General features: G+C 42.2%; 1 protein-coding gene across 1 annotated transcript in view; it reads right to left on the minus strand.

Annotated features, from left to right (window-relative positions):
* The window catches only part of PTPN9 (protein tyrosine phosphatase non-receptor type 9), a 78,435-nt gene extending 66,684 nt beyond the window's left edge, over positions 1–11,751 (minus strand). Inside the window, exon 1 of the mRNA XM_056799155.1 lies at positions 10,678–11,751. Coding sequence (XP_056655133.1) covers positions 10,678–10,764 — 87 coding nt within the window. The 5' untranslated portion in view covers positions 10,765–11,751. The remainder of the gene's footprint in view (positions 1–10,677) is intronic.
* Positions 11,752–17,047: the final 5,296 nt, after the last annotated feature.

Raw genomic sequence — 17,047 nt, forward strand, 5'->3', positions numbered from 1 at the left:
AGGTAGATAAAGTGACTGAATTTCAGGCTAGAAAGGAATGCTGCAAGGTCACTTCTTTTGTCTCCACAGATGTTGAGTTGTAAAGAGTTGGTAAATAAATTGCACTTTTCAGATCTGCAGGGAAACTCAAGCAAAAACTTTGAGAAAGGGCTTCTTTCCCCTTGGTCACTACAGAACTCCAAGGAAGGCCCTCTCCTTCGGTGCATAGCTCTGAAGCTAAGGATTTGCTTGGAAGCAGTACTTACATACCTAAAGAACTCATCAGATAATATTCAAGGGAGCTAAACAAGGGTAATACATAACTGAACCTAATGACTAGGTAGCACAGTAGACAGTACTTGGAATCAGGAAGACTTGAATTCAAATCCTGCCTCAGATACATTGTTCAAGGAAAACTGTGTCGAATAGATTTCACCTGCCTCCTTTATAGGGTTTTTGTGAGGATTAAATGAGAGATTTGGAAAGTCCAATGACCATATAAATACTATTATTATATTATGATGTACTTCACCCACAGGTGAATATAAGGACTTCTGATTTGTTTTCTCATTCCAGTGAAATGTGATAGTAAAAGACAATTAAAATAATAATTCATGCTATTATTTTAGATGGTAGAATCGAGGCTGAGAAGGAAACTTCTAGACTAAGGGAAATTTTAAACCATCATAGGCATATAGTAAAATCCTCCCATTTTTTCTTTTCTGAAATACCTTTCTTCTAGCAGCACACAATTCCATATCATTACGACTCTCATTATTTGCTATAATAAAAAGAAACAGAGGAAGGCCTCCAAAATATTGGGTGACTGATTTCTCCAGGGATAATTTATGGCAAGACAGATACAAGACTCACACAGGATGGGAAGGCATAATGTACACAGGCAAAAATCTCTACACTGGTGAGATCACTGATGCATGAGAAGTCCTGAATTAAGTATTGTAATTACAAGGGGTTTTAGTTATTTGGCTTCTATTATTCCTTCTAACAGCTCCATTAGGAAACAAATGAGCCCAGAGGCTTAGAGAAGTGGAGACAGAAATGCCCACAGCCCTAAAGGAAGTCAGCAATTCCTCTGATTTGCCCACTGACTCATCACTACCACTTCCCACAAGACCCTGGGCTTCCCTTAGAAATGATCCTTTTAAGAAGATTCCCATCAATCTCTGCACCTCACCAGAGGTGCACAAATTGGTCTATTTTTATTTAACATTGTAGCATATAGTCTGAATCACTCTTTTCTGTCTACCAAATCACAATAGCTCCTACTTATAGAGTACTTCCTCACAACTCAGTAAAGTAAGAAGTAGAAGAATGGTTATCCTCAACTGCTTACTCTAAGTCAAGGAGGTTCTTGACCTGGGGTCCTTGAGCTTGATTGTTTCTTAAAGTATTTCAATATATAATTGGCATTCTTTGTAACCCCATATTTTATGCCATTTGGAAACATCACTCTGAGAAGGGATCCAGAGGCTTAGTTAAATCGCCAAAGTGGTCCATCAAAGAAACAGTAAATACCTGCAAAGTCTAGACTCTTTGTATTAGTCTAATAGTTCAAGAAACAAACTATTCTCAGCTAAACACAAAGAAGGCTGGCTTCTGAGTATTGCTATGAAATGGTTTTAATCTATGATAATTTCACTGGAGAAAAAGTTTAAAAAAAAAAAAGGAATGTCTTTCTTTTGAGTTTAATATGGGAGAGGGGCCTGATTTGTATCATCAGTGATATCAAGGCCTTTCCTAGAAAGGAGTTAAATGAGTCATTTTAAGAACTCACCTGTAACCTGTTCATGCAGACTCACTTATCTTGATCCCTGGACCTAAGAAATCTCCAATCCCTAATGAATAAAGAATCATTCTCATGAACAACGCTTCCCTAATCCCTAAGACCCCTGGATTTCTCCCAAGATCTACTGGGAGTTCTTTTCTTAGTGAAATGTGAAAGTGCTGCCATCTCATGCCAATTCCAGTTTAAGAAAACGATTATGAGTCTTGGAAACTAAGTCGAATAACACAAAGCTTACAGATCACACCAACCTCTGAATGAACAGCTCAGCTTATTCCTGATGACTTCCTCATTAGGACCGACAGAAAATGAGTGGCCTCACTAATGAATAGAACAGCAATAGGGAAAATTTCAATATAAATGTGGAAAAGCACAGAGACAAGGTGGTGTTATTTATTTATAAAATGCTTGCTAAGGACAAAGCACTGTGCTATTCACTAAAGATCCATGTGAAAAAATGATACAGTCCCCAGCCATAAAGGAGTTTAAAATGAAAATCCAGAAGGGAGAAAAAAGAATATAAATAACATTTTAGAATATGACTAAGGGGGCAGTTTGGTGGTTCAGTGGATAGAAAGTCAGGCCTGGAGATGAGAGGTCTTGAGTTCAAATCTGAATTCCGACACTTCCTAGCCATGTGACCCTGGCCAAGTCACTTACCCCCATTGCCTAGCCCTTACCGCTCTTCTGCCTTGGAACCTGGAACCTATACTCAGTATCAATTCTAAGATGGAGGGTAAAGGTTTTTAAAAATATAAAGAATGTGAGGGAGACAGAGAAGAGGTTGAATATGACAGGAATAAGAGATTTAGAGCAGACTCTCTTCTAGTTAGGCATCAAGGAAGGAGAATAGAATGGGAGGAGCACATTGCAGAAATACTGAGCCAAAATTCAGGCCTCTGAGTTCAGATTTTGACAGCAGATTGACTTCTATTTCCTCCATAAAAAGAAGTCTTTTACAGGATTCCAGGAGCTTAAAAAATCTAAAGGGATCAATATTATTGTGTCTATTCTAAATAATAAAGCCACATCTCTCATTTTCTTTGAGGAAGGAAAAATTAAACTTTGTTAATCTATAGTGCAATCTTTACCTTTCCTACTTTTAAACTCATCAGTGTCTTTCTGAGACTCTACCTCATAGATCAGTGTTGCTATTATACAGAATTGTGTAGAATATTTTCAAACAACAAAATTCTAGCATCCAAAAAAGGATTTTATCTGTGGTTCTAATTACTAACAGTAACATTAATGACAATTCTTAACATTTCTTCTTCTTCCCTTCCTGGATAATCCCAGTATGAATCATTTTGTGCCTGCAACACAGCCTCTTCTGGGATGATGGGGTGACATTTAGCTAAAGACATGTGAGGCTGTGGGAAAATGGATGTTTTTGGCTAAAAGAACCAGAACATAACCCCTGCCCTTGGGAAAAGTGCCAAAAAAGTTCATGTTCATGCAGGGCAAGTAATTTTCAACTAGAAGAACATAAACCACAATATGGAATTATAATAGCATCTCAGAAGTAAACCCTATAAAGTTGCAAGGCAAACTTCATTCTAACTCCATTTTCATTTAGTCATAACATTTCATGCTGCGCATGTATCCAAAGGTAATTTTTTTAGAGGCGTTGAAGGAGATTTGAGCTGACTTGGTTTAGGAATTTTACACAACACAAGAAAAAGAAATGAGCTTTCAAATACAAATTTTCTTTGGCACCTTTAAATACAAATTAAAATTGATTTTGTCTGAGACAACTTGAAAATTAAAAACAATTAAAACATCCATTTTCTTTTTAATAGAACTTCCCCCCAGGCATAAAATGTCTTGACTTTACAAAGCAATCTCAACCTTTATTTTCAAATATTCGTTTTGTGTATGAATAGTAATAAGAATGCAATTATGTACTGGTATTCCACTAATCATAATAGTATTTTGGCATGTTTACATGGTTTAATGCAGCTGTAATTGTTGGAGCTCCCTAGAGATTCAAATCGCTATAGAATATTAGTTAAACTTTACTGATTTGATGGTTTATTTCACTGAGGTAATTCCTCTTTTTGTTTAAAACCCTTACCTTCTGTCTTAGTATTATTTCTAAAACAGGAAAGCAGCAAGGGCTAGGCAAACCAGATGAAGTGATTTGCCTAGTGTCAAACAGCTAGTAAGTGTCTGAGGTCAAATTCGAATCCAGGTCTTCCCAATTCCAGGCCTGGTGCTCTATCCACTGTGCTACCTAGCTGGCCTTAAACTTGAGTGATTTCACCCTTTATTTCTCTGAGGTAATTTACTTGAAGTGAAAAGAGAATGAGATTTTAGGATAAAAGGATCTGAGCTCAAATCTAGACTCAGTCATTTATTCATATGACCTTGGGCAAATTCACTTACAGTGTCTCAGCCTCATTTTCCTCATCCTTAAATGTGGAGGTTGATCTCTCTAAAATACCTTCCAACTCTGACATTTGATGGGGTCTAAGGGTTCATCCCAGTCCATGTTCAAAGGGCCAACGCCATAACCTATAGGAGGCCCAGGTGTCACTGATCTGGGCTCCTCCTGGATTAAACAGAGAAAAGAAGCCCAAACTGTGTCGTTAAATGAACATTGAATACTTGTAAATTTAAGAGTTCAAACTTTGAGTAAAATAACCCATGATGCGGTTGTAAATTTGAGTCTACTCTGCAGAAAAGTAAAATTTAAGACTTCCATGTCCTAATGAGAATGGAGGTTAGTGTTGATACGCAAACTTCCAGATTTGCCTGTGCTGTATAAATTTGCAACTCTCTGGCAGCTACAGGTTTCTGTGTTTATATATAATCAACAGAATGGGGATATACTGGGGCTAGGTACCGTAGTCTTTTTTTTCCCCCTCCCTCAATGGGTTTTTCATATTTCCTTTCAGAGCAATCATTTCTTTTGATATTTACTCAAATTCACAGTGTCTCCCCAACACTTAGTGCCTGGCCTGAGTGCCATTTTTTTCCTTCATCTTTTTATCCCAGTATCCAGCAGCACCTTGGCTCAATAAACGTCAGTTTGAATTGAATTGCACTGACAAGTCCAAAAAATATCCCAAGCCAAAGTACTTAAGATGAGACCATGATAAGGAGAAGGGGTGATGGTAGGGTCTTAAAGAAAAGCTTCTTCATTTTTTTTGTGTGTGTGTTCAAAAAACCCTTAATAATAACTCTAAGACAGAAGGGTAAGAGCTAGGAAATGAGGTTAAGTGACTGGCCCAAGGTCACACAGCTAGGGGAGATCTGAGGCCAGATTTGAACCCACTCTATTCACTTTGTCACCTGTCTACCCCCAGAAAAACCTCTTTCCAAGAACAATGTCATCCAATGTCAGTGTCAGGTTATTTTTTGCAAAGACTACATACAGTGTTTCTGCTACATATGATGGGATTTTTAACAGTTCCATCAGTTCACCCATGCCCAGCATACACTTCTTATTTACCTCTCCCACTTAGAATTCATTTCATTCCAAGCATAATCCAGCACCTATATGAGGCATTGTCTGATCTTCCCCAGCTGCTGATGCTTCCCCCTCAAATTAGCTTGCATTTATTTTCTACACAAATATGCATAAACTCCTTGAGGCCAAGGGCTATTTCATTTTTGGTTTTGTACCTCCAGTGCTCAACCCTGCCTGCTATAAACACAGCAAGTGGTTAGTAAGCCCTTGTTAACTGAGTGACTACAATGGAGTTTTCCAAATTCTTGTTTTCAGTATTAAAAAAAATTAGAACAAAACCACCCCTCAAACAACACACACTCCTGACATATATACTCCATCCTTATTTGGAAATCTGATTATATATCATATTGTTTACAAATTATTTTGCAAAAATGTCTTTTTTTTTTTTTCAGTGCAAGCTAGCAAGACCAAAAAGGAATTAAACTCAAAATGGGACTGGAAATCTCCCCCGCCACCCCAAAAATCTAGTTATAAGACCCATTAAATCTCTAGTCATTAAAAAAAATTCTTATTTTTGCCCATCCACTGCAGAATGGCTTAAAGTGATGGTATAGCAACATAATGGAATATTATTCCACTGTTAAGAAATGATAAAAGGGACAGATTAGAGAAACTTGGGAAGACTTGTAAGGACTGATGCTGAGGGAAGTGAACAGAGACAGGATGACAATAACAGACAGGAAGGCAACTCTGAAAGACTTAAGAACTCTGATCTATTCAATGATCAATCACTCCTCTAGAAAACCAATGCAGCATGCTTCCTACCTCTTGGCAGAGGCTTTAAATGCTGAATAATAAACATTTTAAGACCCAACCAATGTATACATTCATTTTGCTTGATTATTCTTATTTACTGAGGGAAAGGACTTTTATGGCTTGTTCTAAAAGTCTTAAGCTTTAGTAGTTTAAAACTGCAAGAAGACTTTGGGAATAAACTATTTTGGGAAGAGTTGGGGATGTTAATGAATAGTAATCTTGACACCAAAAAAAAGGAGAAAGGAAAGAAAATTTCTTCAATGAAACATTAAAAGTAAATAGAAAGAAGTTCAGAAGCAGGGCAATGTTGGTACTACTCTGTTAAATTGTGTGTGTGTGTATGTGTGTGTGTGTGTGTGTGTGTGTGTGCTGGAAATAAACTCACAATTTTCTATACAAGTTTCTGTTTTTGTTACTTAAATTTAATTTAAAAAGAAAAAATTGAATAAACCTATTTCTTATTTTTATATAATTATAGGTTCCTAACACTTCCTTTTGCATTCTCCATTATACTCATTATACTCCATTACATACTTTTAAATCAAACTGAAAAAGGCCCCAAAATATTAACATTGCACATGAGATTGGCTATTATAACTTGTAAACAATGTGTCTGATACCAAAATATAAAGCCTGATTACATATTGAGACTGTTGCATTCTTTAAAAAAAAAGTTTTAAAATAACCATACCAGAACAGATACATATAAATAATTGTATCTGCCACTGATAGAAATCAATTTTATTCTTTTAGAATTTTGCCTTTGGGTGTCAACTAAGAAAAGCCCAAGATTTAATCTTATTGCCTCATAGTTATCCTTCAAAAAGAGGGTTTCCTCATTTGGACTGCCATGAAACTGTTGGGGCTGTTTTGAAAAATCAAACTCACCCACTGGTGGTTTTCGCTGCTCTTGTTGAGCACTTTGAAAGACTCTACCATAAATTTATTCCCCCTCCTTTCTGTCCTTCCTTTCTTTCTTTCTCCATCTGTCTTAGCGTCAGTTCTAAGACAGAACAGGCAAGGGCTAGGCAATTGGGGTTAAATGACTTGCCCAGGGTCACACAACTAGGAAGTATCTAAGGTCATATATGAACCCAGACTCCAGGTCTGGCACTCTATTTGCTGTGCCTACCAAGCTGCTCATGTTCCATAAATTTTCAAGGCAATTCCAAAAATGTTTTGAGCAACTGGGCAGCTCACAGTATTAACTTCCTCCCAAGGCATTTATTTTGACAGGGAGAGTACCTACCTAAAAGGATAGCTAAGTGCCACCACGTGTATTGGAAGCTTAAGAAACCAGGCGTCTTACTCCATAGTCATGCCTTTTATAAAAGTAGGGGTGGCAAACTAATGCCATTACAAAACCTTAACATCTACCTCACATACCAAACCAGGGCAGGTAAATTCAAAATGTTGCTATTACTTGCCAAGAATGTTTGTGTTCTCTAGGATAATTCCGGTAGCTTTTCAGTCTTAAACACACTTCAAATTCAGGAAGAAGGGGGGCAAAAAGCAGCTGCCTATCCTCTTCAAAATATAACCAATCTGTGCAAACTACTGGCATCTCTGGAGGCCTGGCCTGTTCTGGGTCTTGGCTATCATCAGGCTGAAATAGAAGAGCAATGGACAGGATGCCACCAGATTTGCAGGGCAGTTTTCTCTTTCTGGATCTTTTTCTTTCAAGGAATAGAAAGAAATGACCACATTCGAAGGTCACACATGAAACCAGTCATCTCAACAGATGGGAGAAAAATGGAGGTGCTTCTTTATCATGACACAAATGAGGCTACAAACCAGTATTAGTTTGTAAGACTTTCTCCAAGTCTGTTACCTACCATGAAGGGTCTAAAGTATTCAGATGAGTTTCAGCCATGGTTTATCTCCTTCTGTTTGAAATTTTAACACACAATCAGACTTATGATTATATCTGAGCAGAGCTGTGACTAGAACTACTCAAGGCTTAGGATCAAATGTTCTCCGAGGTTCCAGGAAATAGTCAACAAACATTTCTTAAGCTCTTACTATGTGTCAGGCACGGGGCTGAGCACTAATTTCATATCCTTCTCAGAGGCAGTGGGAAGGGGCAAAAAGCTCCCTAAAATAAGGGCAAGAGGTAAGAAAGGTTCTAAAAGCAGACAGAATTCAGAGCATTTGGATGCCCCTATCTTTCCCCTCTGACACCCCCCAAAATGGTACAGAGAGTCACTTCCTTCTTTGGATTGAAGGTCACAAGCTTTTAAGGGACAATGGAGTTCAGTGTGGGCAGAAAGATGAAGATGGTCAGATGAGAAAGGGAGGGGCAATAAGAGAGGGAGAGTCTGATGGGGGTTGGGAGGAAACATCAATGGGATAGATGAATAAGGCACAGGGAGGGCATGTCCTAGGACAGGATAAGTGGGAGGTTCTAGCTTTGAGAACACAGGCACCACAGCCTCCACCTAAATTCATTAACTAATTAGTGAATCATGATGTCCAGTGATGGGCATATACATAAAGGATGGGTCTGCCTGTCTCTGGTGAGACCTGGCTATAATGCATACATTCCTGGCATTATTCAAACCGAGTTGGTTAGGATAACCTAAGCAGGGCAGGCCTATTACTGATTCTCCCAGGGACTCCTTCTGGGTTGGGCAACTTAATCACTTCAATAGCTGGCTAGAATCAGAGGGAGAACTGAGGGTTAGAGATAGAGGTGAAAGGAAGAGGTTAATCACCTGGCTTATAGTATCCTCAAGGGTAAGCCAGGTAGCCCTGAATGGAGGGTTTAAGGATCAGTCTGGAATCCCACTCTTAAAAAACAAAAATTTTTCACAAAAAAACAAAGAAGGGTATATGAAAAGAGTATTTAGTAAAGGTAGGGAAGATTCTGGGGCACAAATTGTTGTTTTAACTGGAGCACCAATCATAAGGTCTTTTCTCCTCAGGGCAAGAAGGATTTGGGGTACATATGATACCTCAAGGAAGAAAAGGGGAGGGAGCTGAACCAATCCCAGGGAAGTTGGGGAGCTAAGATTCAGGTGGGTGATTCTGTGCTGAAGTAAAAGAAGGCAAAGGATAGGAGAATGGGGGCAAGAAGGCTACTAGTGGGCAGCTGGGTGGCTCAGTGGATTGAGAGCCAGACATAGAGATGGGAGGTACTAGGTCTCAGATACTTCCCAGCTGTGTGACCCTGGGCAATTCACTTAACTCCTATTGCCTAGCCCTTGCCATTCTTCTGCCTTGGAACCAATACACAGCATTGGTTCTAAAATGGAAGGTAAGGATTTTTATTTTTAAAAATCGCTACTAGCACTGTGAAAGGAAAGGAAGAAGAGCAGAGACCAACCCATTCCTCTGGGTGAGGAAGGCTGGTGGCTCTGTCAAGAGAAGGGAAGCATATGAGGTCCAGGCTCTAGGGTGTTACAGGGCCAAGGGACCTCTAAGGAGGAGGGCTGTAAGGAGGGTAAACTGGGAAATGAGGGATGGGCTGGAGTGGGTGGTAAAGGGCCTGGGGTCTTTTAATAAAAAGGTGTGTGAGGGACTGGACACTGGGGGGGGGGGCGCTAAAGTAGTATATTCAGGGGGACTAAGGGACCAAGGCAGGTAATAAAAGGGATATGTGTGTCTGATGGGGATATGGTTGGTGACTAACCAGAAGGTAAGATGGGCCAGGATCACTGTAAATGTGAGAGTCGTCCAGGGGCTCTGTAAGCACCAGGTGCCAGTGGCGAGGGAATGCTCTAGTCCATGGTTAGAGGACAAGAGCCCCAGGTCCAGGAACTGGAAATGGGTTAGAGGCCAAGGGAAGGGCGGCAGGATTTGAAGAGAGAGTGAGGGGCAGGGGAATGGGGGAAGCAGAGCACTGAGGGGAAAGGGGAAAGGGGAAAGAGTTGAGAGAGCGGGTGTCATGGATAGGGGTCCAAGAGCAGGGGTGCTAGAGGCGAAGGGCTCTATGATTAGGGATGGGTTCTGGGGAAGGAGCGCTGTAATGGGAGGGAGGACCGGGGCAAAGGCACTGTGATAAAGGGCAGGGTCAGTGTGATAGGAAAAGGGTTCAGATACAGCGGCCGTTGTGATAAGGAAGGAGTGCAGGGACACTGTGGGGGAAGGAGTAGAGAGAAAAAGGTTCAGAGGCAGGTTACCAAGGGTAAGGGCACTGGGATAGAAGGGGGCAGGAGCAGGGGTCTACAGAGAGCCCAGGGGTGCTATAATAATCGAGAATCAGGGGCTCCGGAATAGCGGGGGAGGGACGGAGATTGCTGTGCGGAGGGAGGGGTCTAGGGGCAGGGGTTCTGTGATGGAGGGGGGGGTAACGAGGGGCTCTGTGATAGGAGCGGGGGTCCGAGTCTACCGTGAGGAGGGGAGGGGTTCAGGGGCAGGGACTCCGTGATTGTGATGGGGGGACTGGGGCTACAGTGAGGAGGAAGAGGGCAAGGGCTCTCTGATTGGGAGAGGGGGTGCAAAAGGCTCCGTGATGGTGGGGTGGGATCTGGGCCGGCCTGAGGCTGGGCGCGGTCCCCTCTCTCTAGCTCTCTCTCGCAAAGCGGCGGGGCCTAGGCCGCGGACGGACTGGCGGACGAACGGACAGGCGGACGAACCAAAGGTCGGCCCTGCAGCTTCCCCCCACCCCTCGGCCGCCCGTCGGGGCGGACACACCCACCTCCCCGCAGGCCCGGCCTCTTACCAGCTCCTCGTCGTGGGTCAGCTCCGGCGCCATGTCGAGCCAGGGCCCCGGCCCCGGCTCCAGCCCCGCCTCGGGCCCCGGCTCCATCGCGGAGAGCAGTGGCGGCAGCGGCGGCGGCTCGGGCCGCCAGCCCAACCCCCGCCTGGCCTGGCCTGGCCGGGCCCGGCCCTGGTCGGCCTCCGCCTCCTGCGCCCTCCCGCCTCCAACCCCCGCTGCGGCCAGATGTGGTCGTGCGCCCCCGGCCCCAGGTGTGCCCGGCCGGACCCCCGCCAAGGGCACCGCGGCTAGGCAATTAAAAGCAAAAAAGAAATCCGAGCCAAAGGGTAAAAACAATTGGATTGGGAAAGGTAAAGGGGGTGAGGAAGTCCCTCTTTCCCCCCTTTTCCTAAACCCCAAACTCCCCTCACCCTTCTCCCCTCCCCGCTATTTCCTACTCCTGCTCAGCCCCTCCACTCCCCCCACACCCCCAGCCTGCGGTGGGCAGCCACGCATGATCCTGCTTTTCTACCGGGCTCACTAGAGGGGATGATGAAGAATTCTCTAACTCTCCTCTTGCTTCATCCCTCTCATTCCCCCCCCCCCCCAAGAAAAAAACAAACAGAAAGGAAGCAAATATTCTATTAGAAAAAAAGAGAAAACATTCGATATTTTAAAAAAGAAAGCAAAAAACTTTTTCAAGCCGTGACCTAAAGGTTAGCGCTTGAAATCCCTCTGAAACAGACTAAAATACCCTGTGCTTGCCACCCCCCGCTAGTCTAGTCCTGACCTTCCAGAATACTCCTACTCTGAGCCCACAAATCCTCTCCGTGTTTGAACTACCCTGAGAGAATCCAAACCCTTCCCTTCGTCCTCCGTCTCTGGCTCCCCAAGTCCTTATTCCTCAAAAGCAGCCAAGGAGAAAGAGAGAGAAAAGAGGAAGGAAGGATAAGACAACCCCCTCCCCTTCTCACGGCCAATGCTGCTGCCCCTGATCATCAGCCTGAACCCCCAGCAGCTCCATTCAGAAACTGCCTCATTCACAAACAGCGGGAGAGGAGGAAGCAGGCAGAGAAGAGGGTCTCTCCAAGAGAGGGAGACAGAGAGGAATCCGGGAAGGGAGGGAGAGAGGAAGAGAGGAACTGGGTGGGGGAGGGTGATGGCAGAAAAGGGCTTTGGGGGAGGGAGAAATCTCCCTGGGGGTTGAAGGAGCAGAGCGGAAAAAGAGACTGTCTGTGGGAGGAAGATAAAGGGAGAAAGGAGTATGTGTTTTCAAAAGAGACTCGATGCTCCATAGTGGAGGAAGGGAATATATTACAAGTCTGAGAATTCTCCACTGAGATGAATTTTAACTTGGATTAACTTTCAGCAACCACCCAAATGTTTGAAACCCACAAGCCTCTTTCACTGCTCATGCCAACTGCAGGCTGAATGGGACCCTTAAAAAGGTTGCCAAACAGGGCAAGTACACTTGGGTCCAAGCAACCAGCCTGTTTGATCACTGTACCATCTCTCTATTTTGTTGCTGGCTGTATCCTGTAATCCATCATCGACTTGACTATTTTTAGTTCCCCCAAAAGAAAACATCCTTCTCCAAACCTTTGCCTCATTCAGGAATTCCTTTGCTTTCACAAGCCTTTGAATGTCACTCAAACTCATATAGCCAAAGGATCTGTTACTGGTTTGCAAGTTTAGGTAGCCTAAGGGAGGAAGGACATTAGGCTACACTCCCACCCCCTGTGCTGTGCATCATGCAACAACTGAGGATTAAAAGATTGTCACCTCTTCAATCAAGCATTTTAAAAACACCTAATATGTTAGTATGTGCCAGACATACAAAGACAGAAGTGAAAGCCCCAGCTCTACAGGAAATTGCACTCCTTTAAGTGGAGAGTTGGGGGGGGGGGGTGGAGATAGACAACACATATGTATAAATATATACAAAATAAATGCAAGGTCATTTTTCTAGCCAAGCTTCTAGCAGCTGGAGAGCTTGGAGAGAAGATGTGCCTAAGCTGGGTCAAGAAACTAGGAGATTTTGAGAGGGGGAGAAGGGAGTAGGTAAATGGGAGACTTAACAGAGGCACTCAGCAGGAACATGGAGGTCTGTCAGACCTGACAGAAGAAAGCCAGTTTGGCTGACCTCTAGAATTCTGGGAAGGGACAGAAGCTAGGTAGGTTTATGATTCCCTTTTTTGCATCAGATTTTAGAGGTGATGTATGACCTTTCCTAAGGGATCCATAGATTAAGCCAGTGCTTAAACAGCTAAACTTATCTCCCAGACCACTGAAAACTCAGATCTGCATCTAGCCACTGCTATAGTTTCATATACTGGAAACCATCTGGGTTATGGAACAAGCTGACCCCTGCCATAAAAACATTTGACAGAGATAAACACAAAGCTAAACAATTCTGGATAAACTCAGTCTGAGTTCTAATCTCATTTAGTTGGCTGCTTTGAGAGTCACTTTGCCTTGCCTCAGTTTCCTCATCTGGATATTAGGTATACTGTCTAACCTCCATGCTGGCAACTTCAATATTATATTTGACTTTCTCTCCTTCATTTCGAATTTCCATTTAATCAGTTACCAAGCCCTGGCAATTCTCCCCCTCTCATTTCTCTTGAATTCATCACTTTTTTTTTTATTACTATCACTGTTAAAACCCTCCTACAGAGTCTCATTATACCTGACCTGCACTACCCCACACCCCCATTGGTCTTCCTACCTCCGTTCTCTTCTTAGATAAGTCCATAACATCTCTAATGGACCAATTTTCCTTATTTAGATCACATAATGTCACTCTTCTATTTCACATCTTCCCATAGCTTCCTACGGCCTTTACAATGACACTGTCCCTGCTTCCTCACTGAGGTGGCCAAATTGGAGCACACTTGCAATGGTCAAGCATTTCCTCTTTTGAACTTCAACCCAAACTTCAAGACTATTCTTCCAGAATAACACTTTGGCCCTATTTTATGCTGTCATTACATTCTAGTGGTAGAGCAGTGCAGATTTTGTGCATGTTTCTTAGTACCAGTGCTTTGCACGTTGTAAACAATAAATGATTGCTAAATGAATGAATAAATGAAGCAGTTTGTGGACATTTGATAAGGAAAGATTAGACCCATTACCATTTTGTGGGATATTTATTTTATTCTCTGTATCATTAAAATATGAATAGAGGGGTGGCTAGGGGGCTCAGTAGATTGAGAGCCATGCCCCAGGTTCAAATTTGACCTCAGACACTTCCTAGCTGTGTGTCCATGAGCAAGTTGCTTAACCTTTATTACCTAGTCCATGTTGCTCTTCTGCCTTGGAACCAATAGAGAGTATTGATTCCAAGAAGGTAAGGTTTTTTTTTTTTAATAAATATAAATATCAGATTAACTCTTCCTGAGTGCAGGCTCTTATTTAATCATTTGTTTGTGGGATCTTAGAGCATCAGACATGGTTCATGGCTTCAACAAGACACTGTTGCCTGAAGTAGGGTAGGTGGTTAAATCTCTCTTGGTGGGACTTTCTTTTCTGAAGCCCTGAGAACTCGAGCTTCACAGAGGCAGCCAATGTTCCAGGAGGGATTTGGAAAAGGCTGGGGACTCACTCACTGGAAGCTGGCTAGGGAGACAAGAGGGAGGCTGTTTTGGGGATGGGGGCAGGGTGAGCTGTGGGCACAGAGCCAAGTGGGAAAAGGCCATAAAAGGGCACAGCAATTCTCAAGCAGAGCAGAATAATCATGATTAATAATAACTGGGATATCTCTTTCTTTCAAAGATCTCCAGGGATGGATCGGATGGGACCTAGTGAGGTAGTGTAACAAAGCACCAAATGTGATGACAAGCTGAAGTAGTTCTGGAGATCAAAAAGCAACTTGATGAAAGGAGTGAAAAAACTACCAAGAGATGGATAGGTTTGAGAGAAGAGGAGAGGAGACAACTCAGCCTGGTTATAGGACCCCAGAACAAGAGTATTATCTATCCACCCCATCATTTGAAAAACACATCTATAGGGGCGGCTAGGTGGTTCAGTGGATCAAGAGCCAGGCTTAGAGATGGGAGGTCCTGGGTTCAAATCTAGTTTCAGATACTTCTTAGTTATGTGACCCTGAGGAAGTCACTTAACTCCCATTGCCTAGCTCTTCCCACTCTTCTGCCTTGGAACCAACACAGCATTGATTCTAAGATGGACAAACAGTGAGGGTTGTTTGTATTTTTTACAAGATATAAAATCAAAACAACTCTTGAGGTATCATCTCACACCTAGCAGATTGGCTAAAATGACAGTAAGGGAAATTAATGAATACTGGAGGGGATGCAGCAAAGTAGGGACATTAATTCATTGCTGATGGAGTAGTGAATTGATCCAACCATTCTGGAGGGCAATTTGGAACTATGCCCAAAGGGCAATAAAAGACTGACTGCCCTTTGATCCAGCCATAGCACTGCTGGGTTTGTACCCAAAGAGATAATAAGGAAAAAGACTTGTACAAGAATATTCATAGCTGCACTCTTTGTGGTGGCCAAAAATTGGAAAATGAGGGGATGCCCATCAATTGGGGAATGGCTGAACAAATTGTGGTATATGTTGGTGATGGAATACTATTGTGCTCAAAGGAATAATAAACTGGAGGAATTCCATGGAGACTGGAACAACCTCCAGGAAGTGATGCAGAGCGAGAGGGGCAGAACCAGGAAAACATTATACACAGAGACTGATACACTGTGGTACAATCGAAGGTAATGGACTTCTCTATGAGTATCAATGCAGTGATCCAGGACAATTCTGAGGGACTTATGAGAAAGAACACTATCCACATGCAGAGGAAGAACTGTGGGAGTAGAAACACAGAAGAAAAACAACCACTTGATCACATGGGTCAAGGGGGATATGATTGGGGTTATAAACCCTAAATAATCACCCCAGTGCAAACATCAATAATATGGAAATAGGTCTTGACCACTGACACATGTAAAACTCAATGAAATTGTGCCTCAGCTATGGGAGAGGGTTGGGGGGAGGGGAGGAAAGAGCATGATTTTTGTAATCCTGGTAAAATACTCTAAATTAATTAAAAGAAAAATACATAAAAGATATAGATATATGGCGCCAAATACAAATATGTGAATGAGCCATGAAGTAATCAAAAGAATTACAAACTATTATTACAAGACTTCCCCAATCTTCAGAAACAAAACTAATAACAAAAACAACTCTTGGGCTTTATTTCACATCAAATTGACAAAGATTTAAAAAAAGATGGAAATAGCCACTGTTGTAGGGGCTGTGGGGAGAGATGCCCATTAATAACAATACTGATAGAGTTGTAAATTAGTTCAAACATTCCATCAAACAATTTGAAATTTTGCTAAAGGAAAAAAAGGAAGAAAAAGGAAGAGTGAGGGAAAGGATAAAGGTAGAAATGAACTAAATTGTCCCAGATCCCACTACTGGGCTTTGACCCACTCCCCAAGGAGACTAAAGATGGAAACATTCCATCTTCTATACCAAAATATTCATAGCAATACTTTTCATGAGAGAAAAAAATACTAAAAGCAAAACAGATGTTCACCAACTTGGGAAACAGCTAAACAAACTGTAGTACATAAATGTCATGGAATATTAATGTGCAATAAGAAATAAGAAGAAGAGTTCAGAGAAGTAGGGTGGGCATATGAACTGATTTAATGAAGTAAACACTAAAACAATGTAAAGAATCAAAAATGGGTATTAGATGTATAACGTTCAAGAAATTTGAAGAGTTGAAAAAATGCACCTGTCTCTCTTCTTTGCAGCGGTGGGAATCTAGAACATTGCATATACTGCCAGACTTGGTTTTACTGAAGTGCTTTTCCCCTTTATTCCTTATTACAAAAAAACGCCACCAGCATGTATGGGATTTGGAGGTTTAGGGTTTGGGTTAGGGTTGACTCATACAGTTCCCAGGCATTTACCATCATCATCCAGGTGAAAATACGTTAAAAATAAGGATCATATGGAGAATTCTGCCCCTCTCCCCCATCCCAGTGCTGATTGGCTATCATTTTTTTCTTCTTAAAAAAAATGGTTATAAGGGATGGCTATCCCTGAGAGTGAGTTTTGTAGGGATAGCAATGTAGAATATTGGACTTGAGGGCCCAATGTGAAGATGGAATTAACTCCTCCTTTGTTTATTTTTAATCAAATCAAGAACTTAAAGTACCCCTACTTAGTAGCTAGCTAACCCTTAGATAAGAGAGCTCACAAGTCACTTTCTAGTTCACACCCCCAAAGGCCTCAAGCATTGCCCCCCCCTGGGCAGTGCTAAGCAAATTGAAACACTGTAATCGGTTTCTGTGAAGAGGGGGAGAGACAGGAAATGAAGTGGAGGGAAAAAAAGGGGGGAATAAAAGAAGAG

The sequence above is a fragment of the Monodelphis domestica genome, chromosome 1 (assembly GCF_027887165.1).
Source record: "Monodelphis domestica isolate mMonDom1 chromosome 1, mMonDom1.pri, whole genome shotgun sequence".
Lineage (NCBI taxonomy): Eukaryota > Metazoa > Chordata > Mammalia > Didelphimorphia > Didelphidae > Monodelphis > Monodelphis domestica.